This window comes from Hemitrygon akajei, chromosome 6 (assembly GCF_048418815.1).
Source record: "Hemitrygon akajei chromosome 6, sHemAka1.3, whole genome shotgun sequence".
NCBI lineage: Eukaryota > Metazoa > Chordata > Chondrichthyes > Myliobatiformes > Dasyatidae > Hemitrygon > Hemitrygon akajei.
Window position 1 is genome coordinate 123,573,821 of NC_133129.1, and position 19,385 is coordinate 123,593,205.

General features: G+C 44.9%; 1 protein-coding gene across 1 annotated transcript in view; it reads left to right on the plus strand.

Moving 5' to 3' along the window:
* Positions 1 to 1,681: 1,681 nt before the first annotated feature.
* The window catches only part of dgkza (diacylglycerol kinase, zeta a), a 463,144-nt gene continuing 445,440 nt past the window's right edge, over positions 1,682 to 19,385 (plus strand). Inside the window, exon 1 of the mRNA XM_073049180.1 lies at positions 1,682 to 2,329. Coding sequence (XP_072905281.1) covers positions 2,157 to 2,329 — 173 coding nt within the window. The 5' untranslated portion in view covers positions 1,682 to 2,156. The remainder of the gene's footprint in view (positions 2,330 to 19,385) is intronic.

A 19,385-nucleotide genomic window follows, 5' to 3' on the forward strand; every position in this document is an offset into this window, starting at 1 on the left:
CTTTACTTCAACCATTCCGTTCTCCAACTACCAGCAAAACACCGATCAGGTTAACGGCTCATTTGTTGGATAGAATGGATGTGATTAAGATACATTTGATTGATTGAGGAAAAGGCTGCTCGACTGACTTAGCGTAAATTTCATCATCTGTCAGGTAGCAGTGATCCCTTACCTCCTGGATGTTCTGTCTGTGGCAGGCATCTCAAGGTAGTGAAAAATATCACCAATTGTATGTTGCAAAATTCTCCAAATTCAGTGGAAGGATAAGCAATTCTACATCTGTGTCCAGCATCACGAATTCTGAGACCCTAGTTGGACTAAGTTGGCTACATCCTACACCAGACTCACAAAACAGATACCTACCACTGGGGTCGGGCCAACTTTTTGCAGCCAGTTTGTGCTCTGCTGTGTGGAGAACGGAGAAGACAGATATAATGAATGACTCAGACACCAGATGCAACAGATGCTGGAATCTGGAGCAACAAATAATCTACTGGAAGAGCTCAGCAGGTCAAGCAGCATCTGTCGGGGGAGGGGGACAGGGTGTTTTTTTTATCGATCATGAAAGTGTACTGATGCAGGCTTTCGATTCCAGGGCATCAACACTCTCTCTTCCCGGGTGCTGCTTCAACCCTTGACTTCCTCCAGCAGATTTTTTGTTGAAACAATTCAAGGGAGCGTAAAAAGCCTCTTCAAAGAATTGCACTCTTCCTGTTGGGATCACTGGCCAGAAGGTGCTCGAAGTTTTCAGAATGCCATTAGGAGCTTTCTGTCAGCAAGCCCCTGCCCCATGTACAATGGCCTCAGAACCAGTTCTGAATGGCATCACACTGGCGTCAGACTCCGGACAGGAGTGCGTCCACCATCAGGAAGGAATGCCTGAGATGAAGGGATAGAAGTGATTTTAATGGTTCTTCCTTAACATAATCTGTAATGAAGTAGTTTAGGAAATGCCATTTCAACTTTATTTATTCCACGAGCTATTTTTGGAAAAATGTGAGATTGCATATTCAAATAATAACCAATCAGGGACTGCATGAAGGAAATAACCCCGGTAGCTGATTGGCCAAACAAGAAGGGGGAGGGGTTCAAAACTGCGGACGTAATTTGATAGAAAGAACACTGCACGTAAATCTGTGACCGAATGAGCTGGACTTCGGAACGAGTTGTTAGAGAAACAAAAAGATTTGATGTAAACTCTTGTTGGATCCCAACATCCAACAACCAGCCCGGTGTAGGTCTAGTAAAGGCAAGAGGTGCAATGCCCCCCCCCCAAATCAGGAATGTATGATGGGGGAAATTAAAACTTAAATGTGATAGGCTGACTGCTGAGAACTTGACTCTCGTACATTCATTCTTAAACCACAAACTGCCAACTCGGAGATCATGTCACAGCGTCAAAAATAACAAGGGTTTCGTTTTAAATATATAGTAAATCAATTGAAACTGTTGACATGTATCAAAGCGGGTTACACTTTAAGCCGAACCTGGCGGCTGTCCAGGGTTAGTAGAGAGCCAGAGACGGGGGCATCGGCCGGGTAGGGGTGCAGTGCCCGGACAGCAGAGGGCGGCACTTGACACTTGGCCGGTGCCCCCGAAGTTTCATTCATTCTGCAGGAGGCAGATCAGCAGGCAACTATCAGGGTCCTGGCGCTCTTCTTACTGCAGGCAATGAAACTTCCTGTTCTGGCCGTGTAGCATCCGACTGGCGTGTCGCGGCAGCCGCGGGACAGAAGCGGGCAGCCCAGCCATTCATGCGCAGGGGCTGAGGCACAGGCTCGGCCGGGGGCTACCCTTCCCTCCCCTTGCCCCGGGCTCTGATCCCCCCTCTCTCCGCACAGCAGCGGCGACCAGCCGCACACACTTCCGGGTACGAGCCCCTGTCGGAACGGAGGCAGCGACCAGGGAGCGTGTGTGTTTGTTATTGTGTTTGTTGCCGCTGTTTTGTCCTGATGCGAGGGGTTCGGACGCCTTCCCCCAAATGAGCCGGCCCAGCGAGCCTCGCCGGCTGTTGTCTGCGCCCCACGGTTCGCGTCGGAGCCCCGGGCTTTCGCTGCCCGCTCTCTGGATAAAGAGGTGACTTGTGTGCGCGCTGCCGAAAGTCGCCCACAGACACACAAACTCTCAGAAAATATTGTGACCAAGGACCAAAAGTGATGGACGAAGGGGGGGAAGAGCCACCGCCGGAGCTGGAAGAATCCACCACGTCCGGATCCTCGTCCTCGGATGTGCCCACGTCCTGTGAGAACGACGGGACTGCGGCGTCCGCTCACCATCCCCATCACCACCAGACCAGACCCTTCGGCGGCCTGAAGTTTTTCGGGAGGAGGTGAGTCAGCGACAGTGAAGGGTTGACTTGAATTTAGGACGGGGAAGGGGGGGGGGGTGTTGGAGTCTTGTTCGCAGGACGCGCCTCCTCTCCCCCCACCTCACCCTAGGCAGGGACCTCGCGGGCTGCCACTTGCCCTCCCCTCCTGTGCCTTGCCATTCACTCCAGTGACCCGGGGTTCGAGGCAAACGAGGAATGATGCTGGAACCCCATCCCATCGTTAAATAAAGGGATGGAATAGATTGTCATCCCTCGCGCACGTACACCAAATTTGCCCCTCTCACTTTCTTTTACACGCATGCATATGCCTGTCATCTCATGCCTTGCACACTCACACCTTTCCACACAGGCTGATAATAGTGTCACAACTACAGCCACGTTTGCTGCTTGCTTTTTATGCCGTCTGTGTTCAAACTGACATTAACCTGTAGTTAGCGTACTCACTGCGGGAACACACTTGCAAATAACCATGAGCGTGTCCACACACGAGGTATATTGTCCTCGAAGTGTATTCACGTTAAGAACCACTGCAATTGTATATGCATATGCATATAGAGGACTGGACTGAGGCTGACCAGAAATTCGGCCGTACGCCGTTAAGCTGAGGAGAAGTGCAGGGTATCTGCACTCCGGAGCTGGCCTTCGTGTTATGCGTGGGCAGCGTGCTGGGTGTTGTGCTTCAGAAAGACAATGCATTCGATCCAGAAACGAGTACTACAGTGGTGAGAAACTGCTTCATTGGGTGGTTATTTGTGTCTGTGACTGACTGCAGGTATGGCAACCCTTTTTTCTCCTGTGACCTTAAATACTTTTACAGGCTATAAGCTGGGAGCAAATTGTATGAGTAGATGGAATTAGGGCAAAGCCAAGCACCCCTTATAGTGCTGGCTGCTGAGGAACAGGGTGGAAAGCTGGTCCTAACTTGTATTTTTCAGAGGTTTAATTAATTGGGTGCTAATATATCATTGAATGTGCTACCAATCATCCAATTAACTCAATTTATGCTTGATTTGGTGCCGCAAGATGTCATTGCAAAGTTAAGCCTAGCTGTTGTGTGATTCTCTCATTGGCCCTGGAGTTGGTGACAGGAGAGCTGTGAGCTCTGGCTCCTCTTAGGGCATGCCTTTTCTCCACCTGCCTGAAAGGGCTTCACCATCTCTGACTACTGTACTTCTGTCATCCATTTGCTCTTCTGAAGGAAGTTCTGAGACCAGAACCAGGGGTCACAGGTTGAGGGCAAAAGGGTAAATGTTTAAGGGGGGAGCTTCTCGACTCAGAGAATGGCGAGGGTGTGGAACAAGCTGTTAGTGGAAGTGGTGGGTGTGAGTTTGGTCTTGCCATTTAAGAGAAATTTGGATAAATCCGTGGGAAGCTATGGTCCAGGCAGATTAACAGTGTGGCATGGACTGGATGGGCCAAAGGGTCTGTTTCTGTGCGGCGATTCTCTGACTCTCTCGTGAATTATGGTACAGCCGACTGTACTGAGCTTAAGTCAGTGTTATGACGCTGTCCCTTAGGTCATTGCATAGACTGTACTATAAAATGCAGTCCAGTTGAGTGTTAGTCCAGTATGGGGTAATGCTCACAGAGTTGGGAACTTGGTATAAAGTTCTTTCTCAAGGCAGAATTCCTACTGAAACGGTGATTATAATTCATCTTGTCAGGTTTATTGCCTAGGCAACATTCTTTTGTGTTGGATTGACAGAAACACAGAATTTTCTGCAGTTTAATTAATGGGGTGTAACACATAATTGAATGTGTTACAGTTTGTACAATTAACTTGAAATGTATACTTTTAAAAACCCATGCAGGAATAAACTGACGCTGTCTTGGGATGCTGACTGGATCTTTGTAAATACTGAATGTTAGATTTTCCAGTTATGTTCAATGAACCCTTGTGCAGCTGCCTGTTGCTTTAGGATGAAGAGATTCTCCAGGTCCCTGTTTGCTCCCAATTTGGGAGTTAATTGGCAGCATGACATTGGGTGGTGGGGAAAGCATCTTAATAGTGACAAAATCTTGTGAGCATTTATCTGACCTGAATTTTGTTACACTGGCTGTATGCAAAGCATACGACATATACATTGTGTACACAACTAGCTATAGGTAGTGCATTTGGCTGCTTGTTTGTGGCAAATAACCTCAGTCATGGAATCAGAGGATCACACCGCAACAAAGCAGACTTGTTGATCCACCGAGTCCTTGCTGTCTGCCAATTGTACACACATCTTAATTTTTATCCTCTTCCCCCCCCCCCCCCCCCCCCCCCATCAATGTTGTGTCAGATTCTCTCATGTATCTATGGGCAAGTGATAATTTGCACTGGCCAATTAACCTACCAATCTGCACATTCTTTAGGAGGTAGGGATTCTGGAGTAATGAGGATCCTCGTACTCCTGCAAGGGGCATGTAAACTCCACACAGACAGCACCAGATGCCAGGACTGAACCCATGTCGCAGCCGCCTCTCCAGAAAGGCCTGCAGAACTTTCACGCTGACGTCTCACCTGCCCCTTTCGTTGTTTGGAAGGCTGTTGTTGAGAAATAAAGTTACCTGCAAAGGTGAGGCTCTGTCACTTTGCGAGCAGCCCTGGGGACTGATGCCGGATCCGGGCTGTGCACGTGATGTGAGGGAAAGGAGAACGAGAGCCAACCCCTGATAAGAGTGGAATGTGTAACAATGAAACAGCTTGCAAGAGTATCCTTCAATGAGGGATTAGTTACTGCTCAGACTTTCTAACAGTGGGTAATTTTAGGCCTGGGGTGGTTTGTAGAAGAATTGTAAAGAGATCAGCAGCAACTGTGAACTAAAAATAGTGCTGTTCATGTTGCCATCAGACATTTAATTGTCTCAGTTTTAGATGGATAATTTCCTGAGGTGTGTCATGCTTCTAGATTCCCCCCCCCCCCCCCCCCAAATTCACTTTCCAGCTGCAAATTAATAGTAGATTATATTTATCCTACACTGGATAAATGTAAAAGATGCTATAGGGATCAAAGACAGCTAGAGGCGAGCGAGTCCTGGTTGGGTCATTGAATTTTCTGCACTGCTGGGACATTGCACTGTATCACTGACTAAAGATGTCTGTTGCGTTTGGAAGGTAATGTCATTATCTGGATGTTGCTTGGTCTGTTTTCCTAGAGTGATGTTGATTAGGGAGAACAAGTGGAATGTGAGTCCCTGTATACGATGGCGTTTGAACTGGATGAGCAAAAGTTAGCTTGACTGATTGCATCAATCCCTAGGTTTATGAAACGGGTGTCTTGTGGGGAAAATGTTTTGTTGAATGGATTTTTGTGAATTGGGAAAAGGCTCAGTGATGTGCATAGAGGATGGCTCACTCTTTGTTATAGGGGAAACAAGTTGGTGGCTTAACAGCAGAAAACGATAAACTGAGCATTTGTGAAATAAGGAATAATCGCAGTTCAAATCTGTTGTGAACTGGAATTGTTCTATCATTGTGTACTGTGAAAATCTTGTCTTGCACACTTCATACAGAGTAGATCATTGCTCAGTGCATTGAGGTAGAACAATAGCAATACAGAATAAAGTGTAACAGCTACAGAGAGAGTGCAGTGTAGGTAAACAAAATGCAGGATCATAATGACGTAGATTGAGGTCAAGAGTTCCAATTTATCCTTCGGTGGAACTGTATAATATTCTTATAACAGAAGCTATTTTGAGCCTGGATGTACACTCTTTCAGGCTTTTGTATCTTTTGCCTGATGGAAAAGGAGAATGTCTAGGGTGGATGGGGTCTTTGATTGTGCGTCTGCATTACTGATGCAGTGAGAAATATGGACAGGCTGGTTTCTGTGATGTGTCCATAACTCTGGAGTTACTTGTGGTCACTTGCAAAGCAGTTGCCATATTAAACCATGGCACATCCAGATAGGATGCTTTCTATGGTGCATTGATTACAAATTGGTAAGGACCTTCAACCTCCTGAGCAAGTAGAGACATTGGTGAACCACTTTGGCTGTCACGTCCTTGTGGTTGGACCAGGACAGGCTATTAGGTCTCAACCTAGCACCATTGATAAACAGTGGAACATGAGCATCACCCCCTTCCTGAAGTCAATGACCAGCTCTCTTTTGCTGACATTGAGGGAAAATGTGTTGTCATGACACCATGCTACTAGGCTCTTATCTCCTTCCTGTTCTCCGACTCATCATTATTTGAGGTACAGCCCTGCTGCCGTGGTATTATCTGTAAACTTGGAGATGGAGAATCAGGTCACGCAGTCATGAGTGCACAGGGAGCAGAGTAGGGGGCTGAATATGCAACTTGCTGGACACCAGTGTTCGGAATAATCGCGGTGCAGGTGTTGCTCAGTGAGTCAAAGATTCATTCAAATAAAAGTGAGTGACTGAATCAACAGTGAGTTTTAACAAAGCTATTTTAAGCAAGCACGAAAATCTAATGCATTTTAGAATATCCATTATAAACATGAGATTTTAAGTCCTCTATGAAATCTCCAGGTTAAAAAGTTCTTGATCTGTGTGCTGCTAAGTTTTCCCTAGTTCAACCTGAACCTTTCCAGATGAGGGATTGCAGCCCCATCCAGCTTGCACTCAAGGTGCTGTTTGGTGGAAGTGTAGTAATCGTTCATAATATCTTGGCTTACGCTATAGCATTATAAAGGGGTTTATTTTTGTAACTTCTTTGTCCTTTGAAGAAACCCTGAAGAAATTAATTTGCAGCTGATGGTTTCTTCTTCAACAATGACTTCTTATACTTTTCAACTTTGACATGACTGGCTTTTTGAAAAGATTCTAAGATTGTGTTGACAAGTTTTCAGGGAGTTTTCCTGATTAACATAGATGGTAAACTTGTAGGGTCAGCATTTATTGAGAATGAGAGCCAAACAACAGATAATGCACACTTTTTGAAAGGCCAATTCATGCTGTGATGGTTTTGGTAATCTCCTTTTACTGTTGTTCTCTTCCAGAACTGTGCACGCATGCTTTGCTTTGTTTCTTGTGGGTTCTCTGAGTCTTTGAAAGGTTAAGTAGGAAAGGTAGGCAGTAGATGAAGGATTTAGGACCTTTTTTGTTAAAAAAAAAAAGGCAAAGGCAAGTTGCATCCGAATGTCATTGTCCATTTGGAAAAATTATCCATAAAGCTTCACCTATATATTTAATTGACTTTATTTCTTACATTGTTCACATACATGAGGAGTAAAAATCTTTGTTACGTCTCCATTTAAATGTGCCATGTGCATTCATAGTCCTTTATAATAAATAGAACAGTCAATGTAATACAGAGTACACTCAAATCAGTGTGAGTTCATCAGTCTGATGGCCCGGTGGAAGAAGCTGTCCCAGAGCCTGTTGGTCCTGGCTTTTATGCTGTGGTACCGCTTCCCGGATGGTAGCAGCTGGAATAGATTGTGGTTGGGTGACTGAGGTCCCCAATGATCCTACAGGCCCTCTTTACATACCTGTCATTGTAAATGTACTGAATCATGGGAAATTCGCAATTACAGATGCGCTGGGGTGTCTGCACCACTCTCTGCAGAGTCCTGCAATTGAGGGAGGTACAGTTCCCATACCAGGCAGTGATGCAGCCAGTCAGGATGATCTCAATTGTGCCCCTGTAGAAAGTTCTTAGGATTTGGAGGCCCATAGCAAACTTCCTCAATTGTCTGAGGTGGAAGAGGCACTGTTGTGCCTTTTTCACCACAGAGCTGGTGTGTACAGACCACATGAGGTCCTTGGTGACGTGGATACTGAGAAACTTAAAGCTGTTTACCCTCTCAACCCCAGATCCATTGGTGTCAATAGGGGTTAGCCCATCTCCATTCCTCCTGTAATCCACAACCAGCTCCTTTGTTTTAGCGACATTGAGGGAGAGGTTGTTTTCTTGACACACCGTGTCGGAGAGATGACTTCTTCCCTGTAGGCCACCTCATTATTGTTTGAGGTAAGACCAATCAGTGTAGTGTCGTTGGAAAATTTAACTGAAAAATGGACCCAGAGTTGTAGAGCTAATGAGAAAATGTCTAGAAGAGTGGTCTAAGAGCTTGATATATAGAATTGCTATAGATTTATATAAAGTGGAAACAGGCCCTTTGGCCAACATCCCTCTAAATCTTTCATGTACCTCTGAATGTCTTTTTAAACTTTGTAATTCTACCCACCTTTAACACTTCTACTGAAAAATTATTCCATGTACCCACCACTGTCTGTTTGGAGAAGTTTTCTTAAATCTTTCCCTCTCGCCTTAAATCTATATCCAGATGTTTTAAACCCCTACCCTGGGGTGTATCAGCTGTACTGAAGTCCGTTTGGAGGAGGTCTGTGAGGCAGGTTTATGCTGAAGGTAATAACTGTAATCATCATAATTTTGTGTACCACATCGCAGCATAACAGGAGTAAACATGTGGATGTATTTCGTGCGTGATTTGTTTATTGTATTTGTTAACAAAGATGTCACTCTACTGTCTCTTAGAAAAGCTGTTCCATGTAAATGCAGAGAGAAATTTCAGCCTGGTTTTCTTAACAGATTCTCTTGCTTTGTCATTGCTCTGAGATCTGACGTACACGTGACACTGTTCTTTCTCATTAGTGGTTCTATATCCACCTTTGGAATAAATCTGTTATCATGCACCTTACCAAAATGTTCCTGGTGAGTAGGAAGTGATGTCATTTCCCTTGGTGGATGTGGAGACAATGTCTTGCCTCGAGGGAGAATCTAGGCTAGGGGTAACTACTTTTCCTTTTTCTGTATAGATTGTGGTTAATTGGGCCTTGAGTCATTGGGGCCGTCACTTTTTTGAGGCAACTCCTAAAGAACAAAAACAAATTGAGAAAAAAGCCAGGAATCCCTGTGTTTATGTGGGACGCCATGCTACTTTACTGGGGCAGCTGGTGGTTGCCAAACATTACTAACTAGCATCAGTCGTGTGGCCATTTGACACTACACCGTGCTTAGATTGAACAATTTTTAAATAGCGTCGCTTAGGTGTTTGTTTTCAAAAAGCAGTGATTATTGTCACTGGTAATTGGCAAGTAATAAACAGGCAATTCAGAACTGTTTTGCTCACTGTGGTTTCAAGCATTCAGGCCTGGAGATGCCAGAAACATCTAGGAGTGACGATGAAATAATTTCACTACTTCAACAAGTTAGGAACCAACTTCAAGATATTGACTTATCTTGAATGTTGCAATGAGGATGAAGATTTGGAGAATGCAATATTGAAAGCACTGTTTGAAGGCAGTCCACTATCTGCACTGATTTTATTCATTTACAGTCAATCAAAAGAATGTCAGTGCACTCTGAATGAATTCCTCTGTTAGGAACTGACAGTTTTCTGGTACTAGTGTTCTAATTTATTCTGTATTTCGTTTAAATACATAATTTGTTACTCAGTTTGTCTTGTTTACCATTTTAATATTTCCATGAAACTTTGGCTAATTGGACCAAAATGTACTAGTCCCCATGTATCCCAAATAACCGGAATTTATTGTATTTTTTAAAAAAAGTCATTGTATTTAAGAGAGATTAAGTGATTTTTTTTTTCTTTCTGAGTGTAGTGTCTTTGGAGCCCTAAAGGATGGTAGAAACTGAGCGTTTGAAAAGAAATAAATCACAGAAACAGGCCTTTGACTCTGTGTTCATTGTTAACCATTGAGTATCTCTCTGAACTAATCCCATTTACCAGGACTTACCCCTTAGCCTACTGTGCCTTGGTGAATAACATACTCATCCAGAAGTTGTTTAAAAGTGGTGAGAGTTTTTACCTCATTGCTATTTTAGGAAATGTGCTCTGGACGCAACCATAGCCTGTGTAGGAAAAAAAATTCTCCCCCTGGTCCCTTCTAAACCTCTTATTTCTCACCTATGCCTTCTGAACATGAGGGAACTTATTTTGGTGGATATAGAGAATTCTTTTTCATTTGTGTGAGAATCTAGAACTACGGATGACTGCTTTAAAAAGAAGGCTCGTAGCGGGGGAAATGTTCTCACTCTCCAGACTGTTGATGCCTCTCAGCTATGAATTCCTCTGCAGGTAGTACGTAGCTTCCTTTGCTCCAAGGAAAGCAAACCCAGCCTATCTGGTCTTTGCTCATAACTGGAAGAGGCCACAGGCAGCGTCCTGGTGAATCTTCTCCAGTGCAAACCCATCCTCCCCATACAGTATTCCCGCTGGGTCCTAATTAATGTTTTATAAAGTTGTATCAAGACCTCACAACTCTTATACTCCATACCTTTGCGAATGAAGGCAGGCATCCAATTTCAGAAGCAGATTTTATATCACCGGCATATGTCGTGAAATTTGCTGTTATGTAGCAGTAGTACATTGCAATACATAAAGAAAACAGTGAATTACAGAAAATATATAATGGTTAAATTCAATAAATAGTGCAAAGACTGGTGAGATAGTGTTCATGGGCTCAATGTCCATTCAGAAATCTGATGGCAGAGGGGAAGAAGCTGTTCCTGAATCATTGAGTGGGTGCCTTCAGGCTTCTGTACCTCCTACCTGATGACAGCAATGAGAGGAGAGTGTATCTCGGGGGATGCTGCCTTTTTAAGGCATCGCTCCTTGAAGATGTCTTGGATTCCTTGACGCTACAGAGGCTAGTGCCCATGATAAACTGACAAAGTTCACAACTTTCTGCAGCTTCTTTTGGGCCCAGGATAGATCCTCAGAGATTTTGACAGCCAGGAACTTGAAATTGCCACCTTCATTGCTGTATCTAATTGTGATGATACTTCGAAGGATTTTTGGACTTTTTCACTGATGTTTCTTCGTTCCTCAATACTTTCTATTATTATTCATGTTATGTATTCTACCCTTATTAGAAGCCTCACACAGTTCTTTGCCTCTTACTACCGACAGCAGTCTGTACTCTCCTCCAACGAGGCTGCATCATATTGAAATGCATTTAAAACCTGTCACGTGTCAACAGCTATGTGGAGCTGCAATATAGTATCACCCGATACTTGAACTAATTAACCAAAGAATGACTTGTGTTAAACTTGAACACCTTTGGGAAATCCTTCTTTAACCCTTAAATATGCGTGCAGATTTTTCAGCTGCAAAATCTGTGACTGACGGGAATGGAGGAGTTAATGATTGTATCAAAAAATTCTTACCTCACTGCTTTCAAACAAATCAGATATGAACAGAGGCCTGTTCAACCAGTCATTACAAGGATTATAATTTTTGTTTTATAAATAAAAAAAATTATAAGCATTAAGATGTAAAAAAAATAAATGATCGGTTTTGCTTCATCATTTGTGTTTTATGGTGACCTGCGTAATCTCACATCTAACTTCAGTCCATTTAGAGAGAGTATACCAGGACTAGGAAATTGTTGTCTTTTTGATGAGAATCAAGAAGTATTCTCTGAAATGATTGTGTTGCTCACTTCTATCTCCACAATGGTGACTTTGGTGGCTTTGTTCTGATGGTCTGTACTTGTTAACAAATCTTCCAGATTTTAGTTCATAGCTTGCCAATATACCCAACCTTTGGTTGGGACTTTCAGTTTTACCATGCCAAGTATTCTGCTGTCATTCATATGAGCTCTGTCAACTAGGGACAATGGCGATGACTATTCTTCAGATGACTTATTCACTTCCGATATCCTTTATAGTGGGAGTCTTGGATGATCCAAACTGGTCCAGCCTTTGAGAGCATGCTGCTTTAGTCACTCAGAGGCTGTCTCTAAGGCTGTGACCGGAAAGTCATTGTCCATTATTTCTGAGGTAAAAATTTTGCTATGTATATCAGGGTGCTCATGTGGCAGGCTGTTAGCTTCAACAATAAATCTTTTATTGTAAAGATCTCAGTCAATCCTTGGTTAATCTTTACCCAGTAACTTTGGCTGTGACTGTAGTCAACTACAAATGTAGCAATTCTAAACACTGATGCCAAACAAGAGAAAATCTGCAGATGGTGGAAATTCAAGTAAGACACACAAAATGCTGGAGGAACTCAGCAGGCCAGGCAGCGTCTATAGAAAGAGTACAGTCGGTGTTTTGGGCCGAGACCCTTCGGCAGGACTCGAAAAACAGCTGAGGAGTATATTTTAAATATTAGGGGAGGAGAGAGGGAAATATAAGGTGATAGGTGAAATCTGAAGTGGGAGGGATGAAGTAAAGAGCTGGAAGGTTGATTGGCGAAAGAGATACAGGGCTGAAGAAGGATAGAAGAGGTCAGAAGGCCATGGGAAAAGGCTGGGGGGGGGGGGTAGCGCCAGAGGGAGGTGATGGGCGGTAGGGAGATAAGGTGAGAGAAGGGAAAGGGAATGATGAGGTGGGTGGAGGCTGTAATCGGAAGTTTGAGAAATCGATGTTCATGCCATCAGGTTGGAGGCTACCAGATGGAATATAAGGTGTTGTTCCTCCGACTGAGTGTGGCCTCATCACAACAGTAGAGGAGGCCATGGATGGACATGTTGGAATGGGAAGTGGAATTAAAATGGGTGAACACAAGGAGATCCTGCTTTTTCTGGTGGACTTAGGTGCTCGGTGAAACGGTCTCACTGATATACAGGAGGCCACACTGGGAGCACTGGACACAGTATATGACCCCAACAGACTCGCAGGTGAAGTGTCGCCTCTCTAACGGATCCCACCACCAAGCATGTCTTTCCTTCCCTCCTCCCCCCCCCCCCCCCCCACTATCTGCTTTCCACAGGGATCGCTCCCTACTCGACTCCATTGTCCTCCCCACTGATCTCCCTCCTGGCACTTATCTTTGCAAGCGGAACACCTCCTCCTGCCCCTATACCACCTCCCTCACCACCATTCACTGCCCCAAACAGTCCTTCCAGGTGAGGTGTCTCTGCACCTGTGAGTTTGTTGGGGTCATCTACTGTGTCCGGTGTTCCCAATGTGGTCTGTACATCGGTAAGACTCAACGTAGATTGGGAGACCACTTCACTGAGCACCTGCACTCCGTCCACCAGAAAAAGTGGGATCTCCCAGTAGCCACCAATTTTAATTCCACTCCTTTTCCCATTCCCATTCCAATATGTCTATCCATGGCCTCCTCTGCTGTCCTGGTCAGGCCAGACTGAGGCTGGAGGAACAACACCTTGTATTCTGTTTGTATAGCCTCCAACCTGATGGCATGAACATCAATTTCTCGAACTTCTGGTAATACCCCCATCTCACCCCCTTCACCATTTCCCATCCCTTTTTCCCTCTTTCACCTTATCTCCTTGTCCACCCATCACCTCCCCCCGGTGCTCCTCCCCCCTTTTCTTTCTTCCATGGCCTTCTGTCACTTTAACCAATCAACTTCCCAGCTCTTTACTTCATCCCTCCCCCTTCAGGTTTCCCCTATCAGCTTGTGTTTTTCTCTCTCCCCTCCGCCCAAAATGTCGACTCTTCTCCTTTCCAGAGACGCTGCCTGGCCTGCTGGGTTCCTCCAGCAGTTTGTGCATGTTGCTAATCCCTGATGCACTGCATTTGATCTAGTACAGGGGTTCCCAACCTTTCTTAATGCCATGGAACAATACTGTTAAGCAAGAGCTCTGTAGGGCCCAGATTGGGAATCTTCTAGTCCTTGACTCGCTTGTGTTTTGAGGCTAGCTGTACCTTTTGCCATAGGTAGATAGCTGAATTTCCTTCCTTAGGTGTACTTGACCAGGAGGAAATGATCCACTGCTTCATTGATATCACTTCCAAAGCACATTTACTTATTTGTACTTACTGGAAATCTTGCTGCTCTCTGCAATTTCTGCCTTCTGAGGAGATGTAAATCCCTGTCAGAATTGGTTTAGATATCATGCAGTCCTTGCCTCTTCCTCCCTCTACAGGGTCGCTTGGACAGCCCTGCCTGGGTTGATGTGGCTTTGGAGCCGAGCTATGTGTTACTACCTCTGCTCCTTTGAATACTTTGCCTCTGTAAAGGAACAGGCACAATGCAATGCTGCCGTTTACATCTGTTGCAAGGATTCACACCGCTTGTACTTGTGCCGACTGAGTTTCACTACTGCTCTCTCCTGCCCCAGTTGTACTGTTCTGGTGATGGACAAGCTCCCCAGGCATTTTTAACTACCATTTCCATCAATATTGCAGCCACTTCTGATGAGAAATGCTGGAAGCCTAAGAACGTGCACTGAATCTGTTAGTCATTTAAGCCCTGGACAAATCTATTCAGCAGCACGTGACTTCAAGATTCACCATATCTGTACGATCTCAAGCAACACCCACAAAATGCTGGAGGAACTCAGCAGACCAGGCAGCATATATGGAAATGAATAAGTAGTCAATGTTTTGGACCGAGAGCCTTCTTCGGGACTGAGAAGGAAGGGGGAAGACACTGGAATAAAAAAGGTCGGGGGGAGGGCTGTAAGATCGTGCTGGATCTCATAATGGTCACTGATTGATTCTGTTGTGTGTATTGATTTGATGGGCTATTTACTTTGCAGAGATAGCTGAACATTGTCTATCTCTGGTAATCGCTGAGACACCAGCCATTTCAAAACATCATGTGCTTTAATGCAGAGTACTAACCAACACTATTGTTTATGCCCAAGACACAATTTTTTTTTGCATACTTGCCTCATTTGCATATTAGCATACAAATATACCAGAGTAAAAGCAGGAGTGTGGGATGTTTTGGGGGGCAGCATGCATATTTCAGGCCAACAAAGGTGGAGGTGGGGGGACCTCGGGAAAGGGAAGCAGAGAGCTGTAGTTGGACGAGATGAGAATTTCATATTTCAGTTGTAGGGATCAGAAGAAAGACTTCAGGCAAGAGAGAAAATGGGCACGTGACTGGTTCAAACTGAGATGCTGTTGATGATGGTAATGAAATGGAAGGAATTGGGTTTGTGGTGGGAGCAGAAGGCTTTGGTCTTCACTAGAGGTTACCTGGAGCTCAGCCAGCACTGGAAGTCTGGTATTCGATCTGATGTTCTGCTTATAATGGCTTGGTTGAGATGAGTGATCAGCAGCATAGATATAGAAACCAATCATGCTCCAAGCAAGAGTATGCGGAGAGAAAGGACCAACAAATTGAGGAAGGGACTCCACGTATTGCTGTGGGGGTAGGAATAAGATTCACTGGGGTAAATGCTTATAGAATCAGAGTAAGGTGTAATATCACCCGTGAAATTTGTTGTCTTTGCAGCAGCAGTACATTGCAATGCATAACAATAGAAAAAAACTGTGAAATACAGAAATATATGTATTTAAATTAAATAAGTAGTGCAAAAATAGAAATAAAAGAAGTAGTGAGGTAGTGTTCATGGGTTCAATGTCCATTTAGAAACTGGATAGGGAGGGAAAGAAGGTATTCCTGAATCAGAGTGTGTGCCTTCAGGTTTCTGTACCCCCTCCCTGATGGTAGCAATGAGAACAAGTCATGGCCTGGGTGATGGGGGTCCTTAATAATGGATGCCCCCTTTTTGAGGCATCGCTTCTTGAAGATGCCCTGGTTACTACAGAGGTCTAGTGCCCATAATGGAGCTAAGTTTGCAACTCTGCAGCTTATTTCGATCCTGTGCAGTAGCCCCTCCAAACCCACCCCCATACCAGATAGTAATACAGCCAGCTAGAATGCACTCCATGTAGAAATTTGCAAGTGTATTTGGTGACATACCAAATCACATTAAACTCTTAATGAAACATGCCTCCTTTGTTGGGTCCAGGATAGCTCCTCAGAGATATTGACACCCAGGAGTTTGAATTTGCTCACTCTTTCCACTGTGAGGACTGGTGTGTGTCCCCTCGTGTTACTATTACTGAAGTCCACAATCAGCTCTTTGTTCTTACTGACATTGAGTGCAAGGTTGTTGCTGTGACACCACTCAATTAGCTATATGTCTCACTCCTGTCCGCCCTCTCATCTTCATCTGAAATTCGGCCAACAATAGTTGTATTTTCAGCAAATTTATAGATAGCACTTGAGCTGTGCCTAGCCACACAGTTGTGGGTGTAGAGAGAGTAGCGTAGAGGGCTATGCACACCTCCCTGAGGTGAGCAGTGTTGATTGTCGGTGAGGTGGAGGTGTTATTTCCAGTCCTCACAGGTTGTGGTCTTCTGGTTAGAAAGTCGAGGATCCGGTGTCAGAGGGAGGTACAGAAGGCCAGGTTCTGGAGCTTTTCAACCAGAACTGTAGGAATGACAGTGTTAAACAGTGAATGGTAGTCAATAAACAACATCCTGACAGAGGTAACACAAGGAAATCTGCAGATGCTGGAAATTCAAACAACACACACAAAATGCTGGTGGAACACAGCAGGCCAGGCAGCATCTATAAGGAGAAGCACTGTCGACGTTTCGGGCCGAAACCTGACGAAGGGTCTCGGCCCGAAACGTTGACAGTGCTTCTCCCTATAGATGCTGCCTGGCCTGCTGTGTTCCACCAGCATTTTGTGTGTATCCTGACAGAGGTATTTGTATTGTCCAGTTGATCCAAGGTCACATGAAGGGCTAGTGAGATCGCATTTACTATAAACTGCAGTGGGTGCAGGTCCTTGCTGAGACTGGATTTATTCCAGCCATAACCAACCTCTCAAAGCACTTCATCACTGTAGATGTCATTAGGGCAGCTCATACCACTCTTCTTGGGTGCTGGTATGATTGTTGCCCTTTTGAAGCAGGTGGGCACTTCCACCTGTAGCAGTGAGAGACTGAAGATGCCTTTGAACACACTCGCCAGTTGGTTGGTACAGGTTTTCAGAACCCTACCAGGTCTCGTGGCCCATTGCCTTGCGAGGTTTCACCCTCTTGAGCGACAGCCTGAGGTCGGCCTCCAAGTCAGAGATCACAGGCTGCTGCAGGGATCCTCACAGCTGTAGTTTTTATTCTCCCTTTCAGAATGAGTATAAAAGGTGTAGAGCTCAGCTGGGATTGAAGCATCACTGCTATTCATGCTGTTAGGTTTCGCTTTGTAGGAAGTAATGGCCTTCTGGGAATAATTGGGAAATAAACAGGGGAACCATATAAACTATTCTCATTGAGTTGAATGGTGTAGTTGATCATGCACAGTTGGAGAAGCATCACAAATGGCTGTGCAAACGGGTTTGGCTGGAGCTGTTTTGGTGCTGAGAGTGGTGCACGCAGTTCTGGGAGCTGACATTATATTTAAGGATGACAAAAGAGGATTGTAGATGAGTGTGGATTTTCCCAGGGCAAGAGGTAGGAAATTGAAGCAAGGAAGAGATGGTGTGTGCTGTGAAAAGAAGTGAGGATGGTAAGCTGTGGGAAGTAAGTATTTGCAATGTCTACAAGATGGATGGCTTGGAGGGAAAGCCCGATGGCCAAAGGGAGACATGAGACCAGTGAAGTAGGAAGCTGTGGTTATTTGGAGAAAGTGTGAAATGCAATAGAGGCAGATGGAGTGAATCTTGGTGAGAATGATCTGCTGAGTTTTGCCAGGGTTCATGACGGACAGGTTTAGGAAGAGGTTTGAAGGAATGTTGAAGTACTGGATGTAACTACTCTTTATCCTGATTAAATCATTACACAGTGCATTGAGGTAGAATAAGGTAAACAATATCAGGGCAGAGTAAAGCGGAAAGGCTACTGGAAAAAGTGCACTGCTGGTAAATGATCATAATGAGGTGGACACAAGAGGTCCTGCAGATGCTGGAAATCCTGACCAACGCACTCAGTGTGCTGGAGGAGCTCAGCAGGTCAGGCAGCATCAGTGGATGGGAAACAAACAGTTGAGACTCTTCATCAGGACTGAGGTAGTTTGAGAGTTCAAGGGACCATCTTGTACAAGAGGTTATTCAAGAGTCTGATAACAGCGGGATAGAAGTTGTCCTTGAATCTGATGGTGCGTGCTTCCGGGAGAAGGGAGAATGTTTGGGATGGGGGTGGGGTCTTTGATGATAGTGGCTGCTTCAATGAGGCAGCGAGAAGTGTAGACGGAGTCTAGCGAGTGCAAGCTGATTTCCGTGATATGTTGAGCCGCGTCCACAATATTCTGTGGTTTCTTGTCGTCACAAGCAGAGCAGTTGCCATACCAAGCTGGGATGCAGCCCGACAGAACGTTTTCTATAGTGCATCGATAGAAATCAGTAAGGGTTGATGTGGTCTTGCTAAATTTCTTTGGCCTCCTGAGGAAGTGGTGGCTTTGGTGAGTTTTCTTAGTCACAACATTAACATGGCCGGACCAGGATTGGCCATTGGTGATAGACACTCGAAGCTCTCAGCCTCTATACTATTGACGTAGATAGGAGCTCCCACACTGGTACACCCCCACCGGCCCAGCATTGATGCAGTTAGTTAGTCCCTACCCGTGCCTTGCGGCACGTCGGGAGCAAGCTTACCGTTTCTTTAGCATTTGTCTACGTTTTTATGGGGCTGAGTTGCTAGCTCAATGCTCAACCCAGCACGGATGGTAAGTGTACAAAGAGCCAGCCCGATCCAAGCCTGGGCCACTTGTCTCACAGTCCGGTGTAGATATCACTACACCACCGGCCCACAGCATTGATGCAGCCCTGGTTAAAATTGTTTGCTTTTCCACCCCAGAGTCCTCAGTCTCAGATGCTGACACTGATGCAGTTAACCTTGTAATTTGTTGTTTTGTTATTAATTAGTGCTCTACGAAATACCTAGTACCTGTTAATATCCGTTTAGAATCCTGTTTGAGGGATGATTGTGACAGCCCAATTAACTAGAATCCACTGTATGTGTATCCCTAGTAGTACTGAAGGGTTAGGATCAAACAGTTGCAGCTGCATTCAAATCAGAAACAAAATGCTGAAACTGCTGCCCTTTTATTAATAGCAATAATTTACATGTATCACTGACAGCTTTCCCTGGCTGTCAGCCGTCACTCCTCAGTGGAACAGTCAATGCCACTGCAGGTAGAGGAGCTGCTTCACAGCACCAGTGTCCTGGGTTTGACCCAACCACTGTGTGGACTTTGTACATTTATTCACAGAATCTGGCCCAACAAGCCTGTGCTGCACAATTGCATCCATGTGACCAATTAACCTAATAATCTGTATTAATTTGGAATGTGGAAAGAAACCGGAGCACCTAGCGGAAACCCATGTGGACACAGGGAAATTTACAAACTCCTTAACGATAGTAGTAGAATTAAACCCTGGTTACTAGCGCGGTAATAACG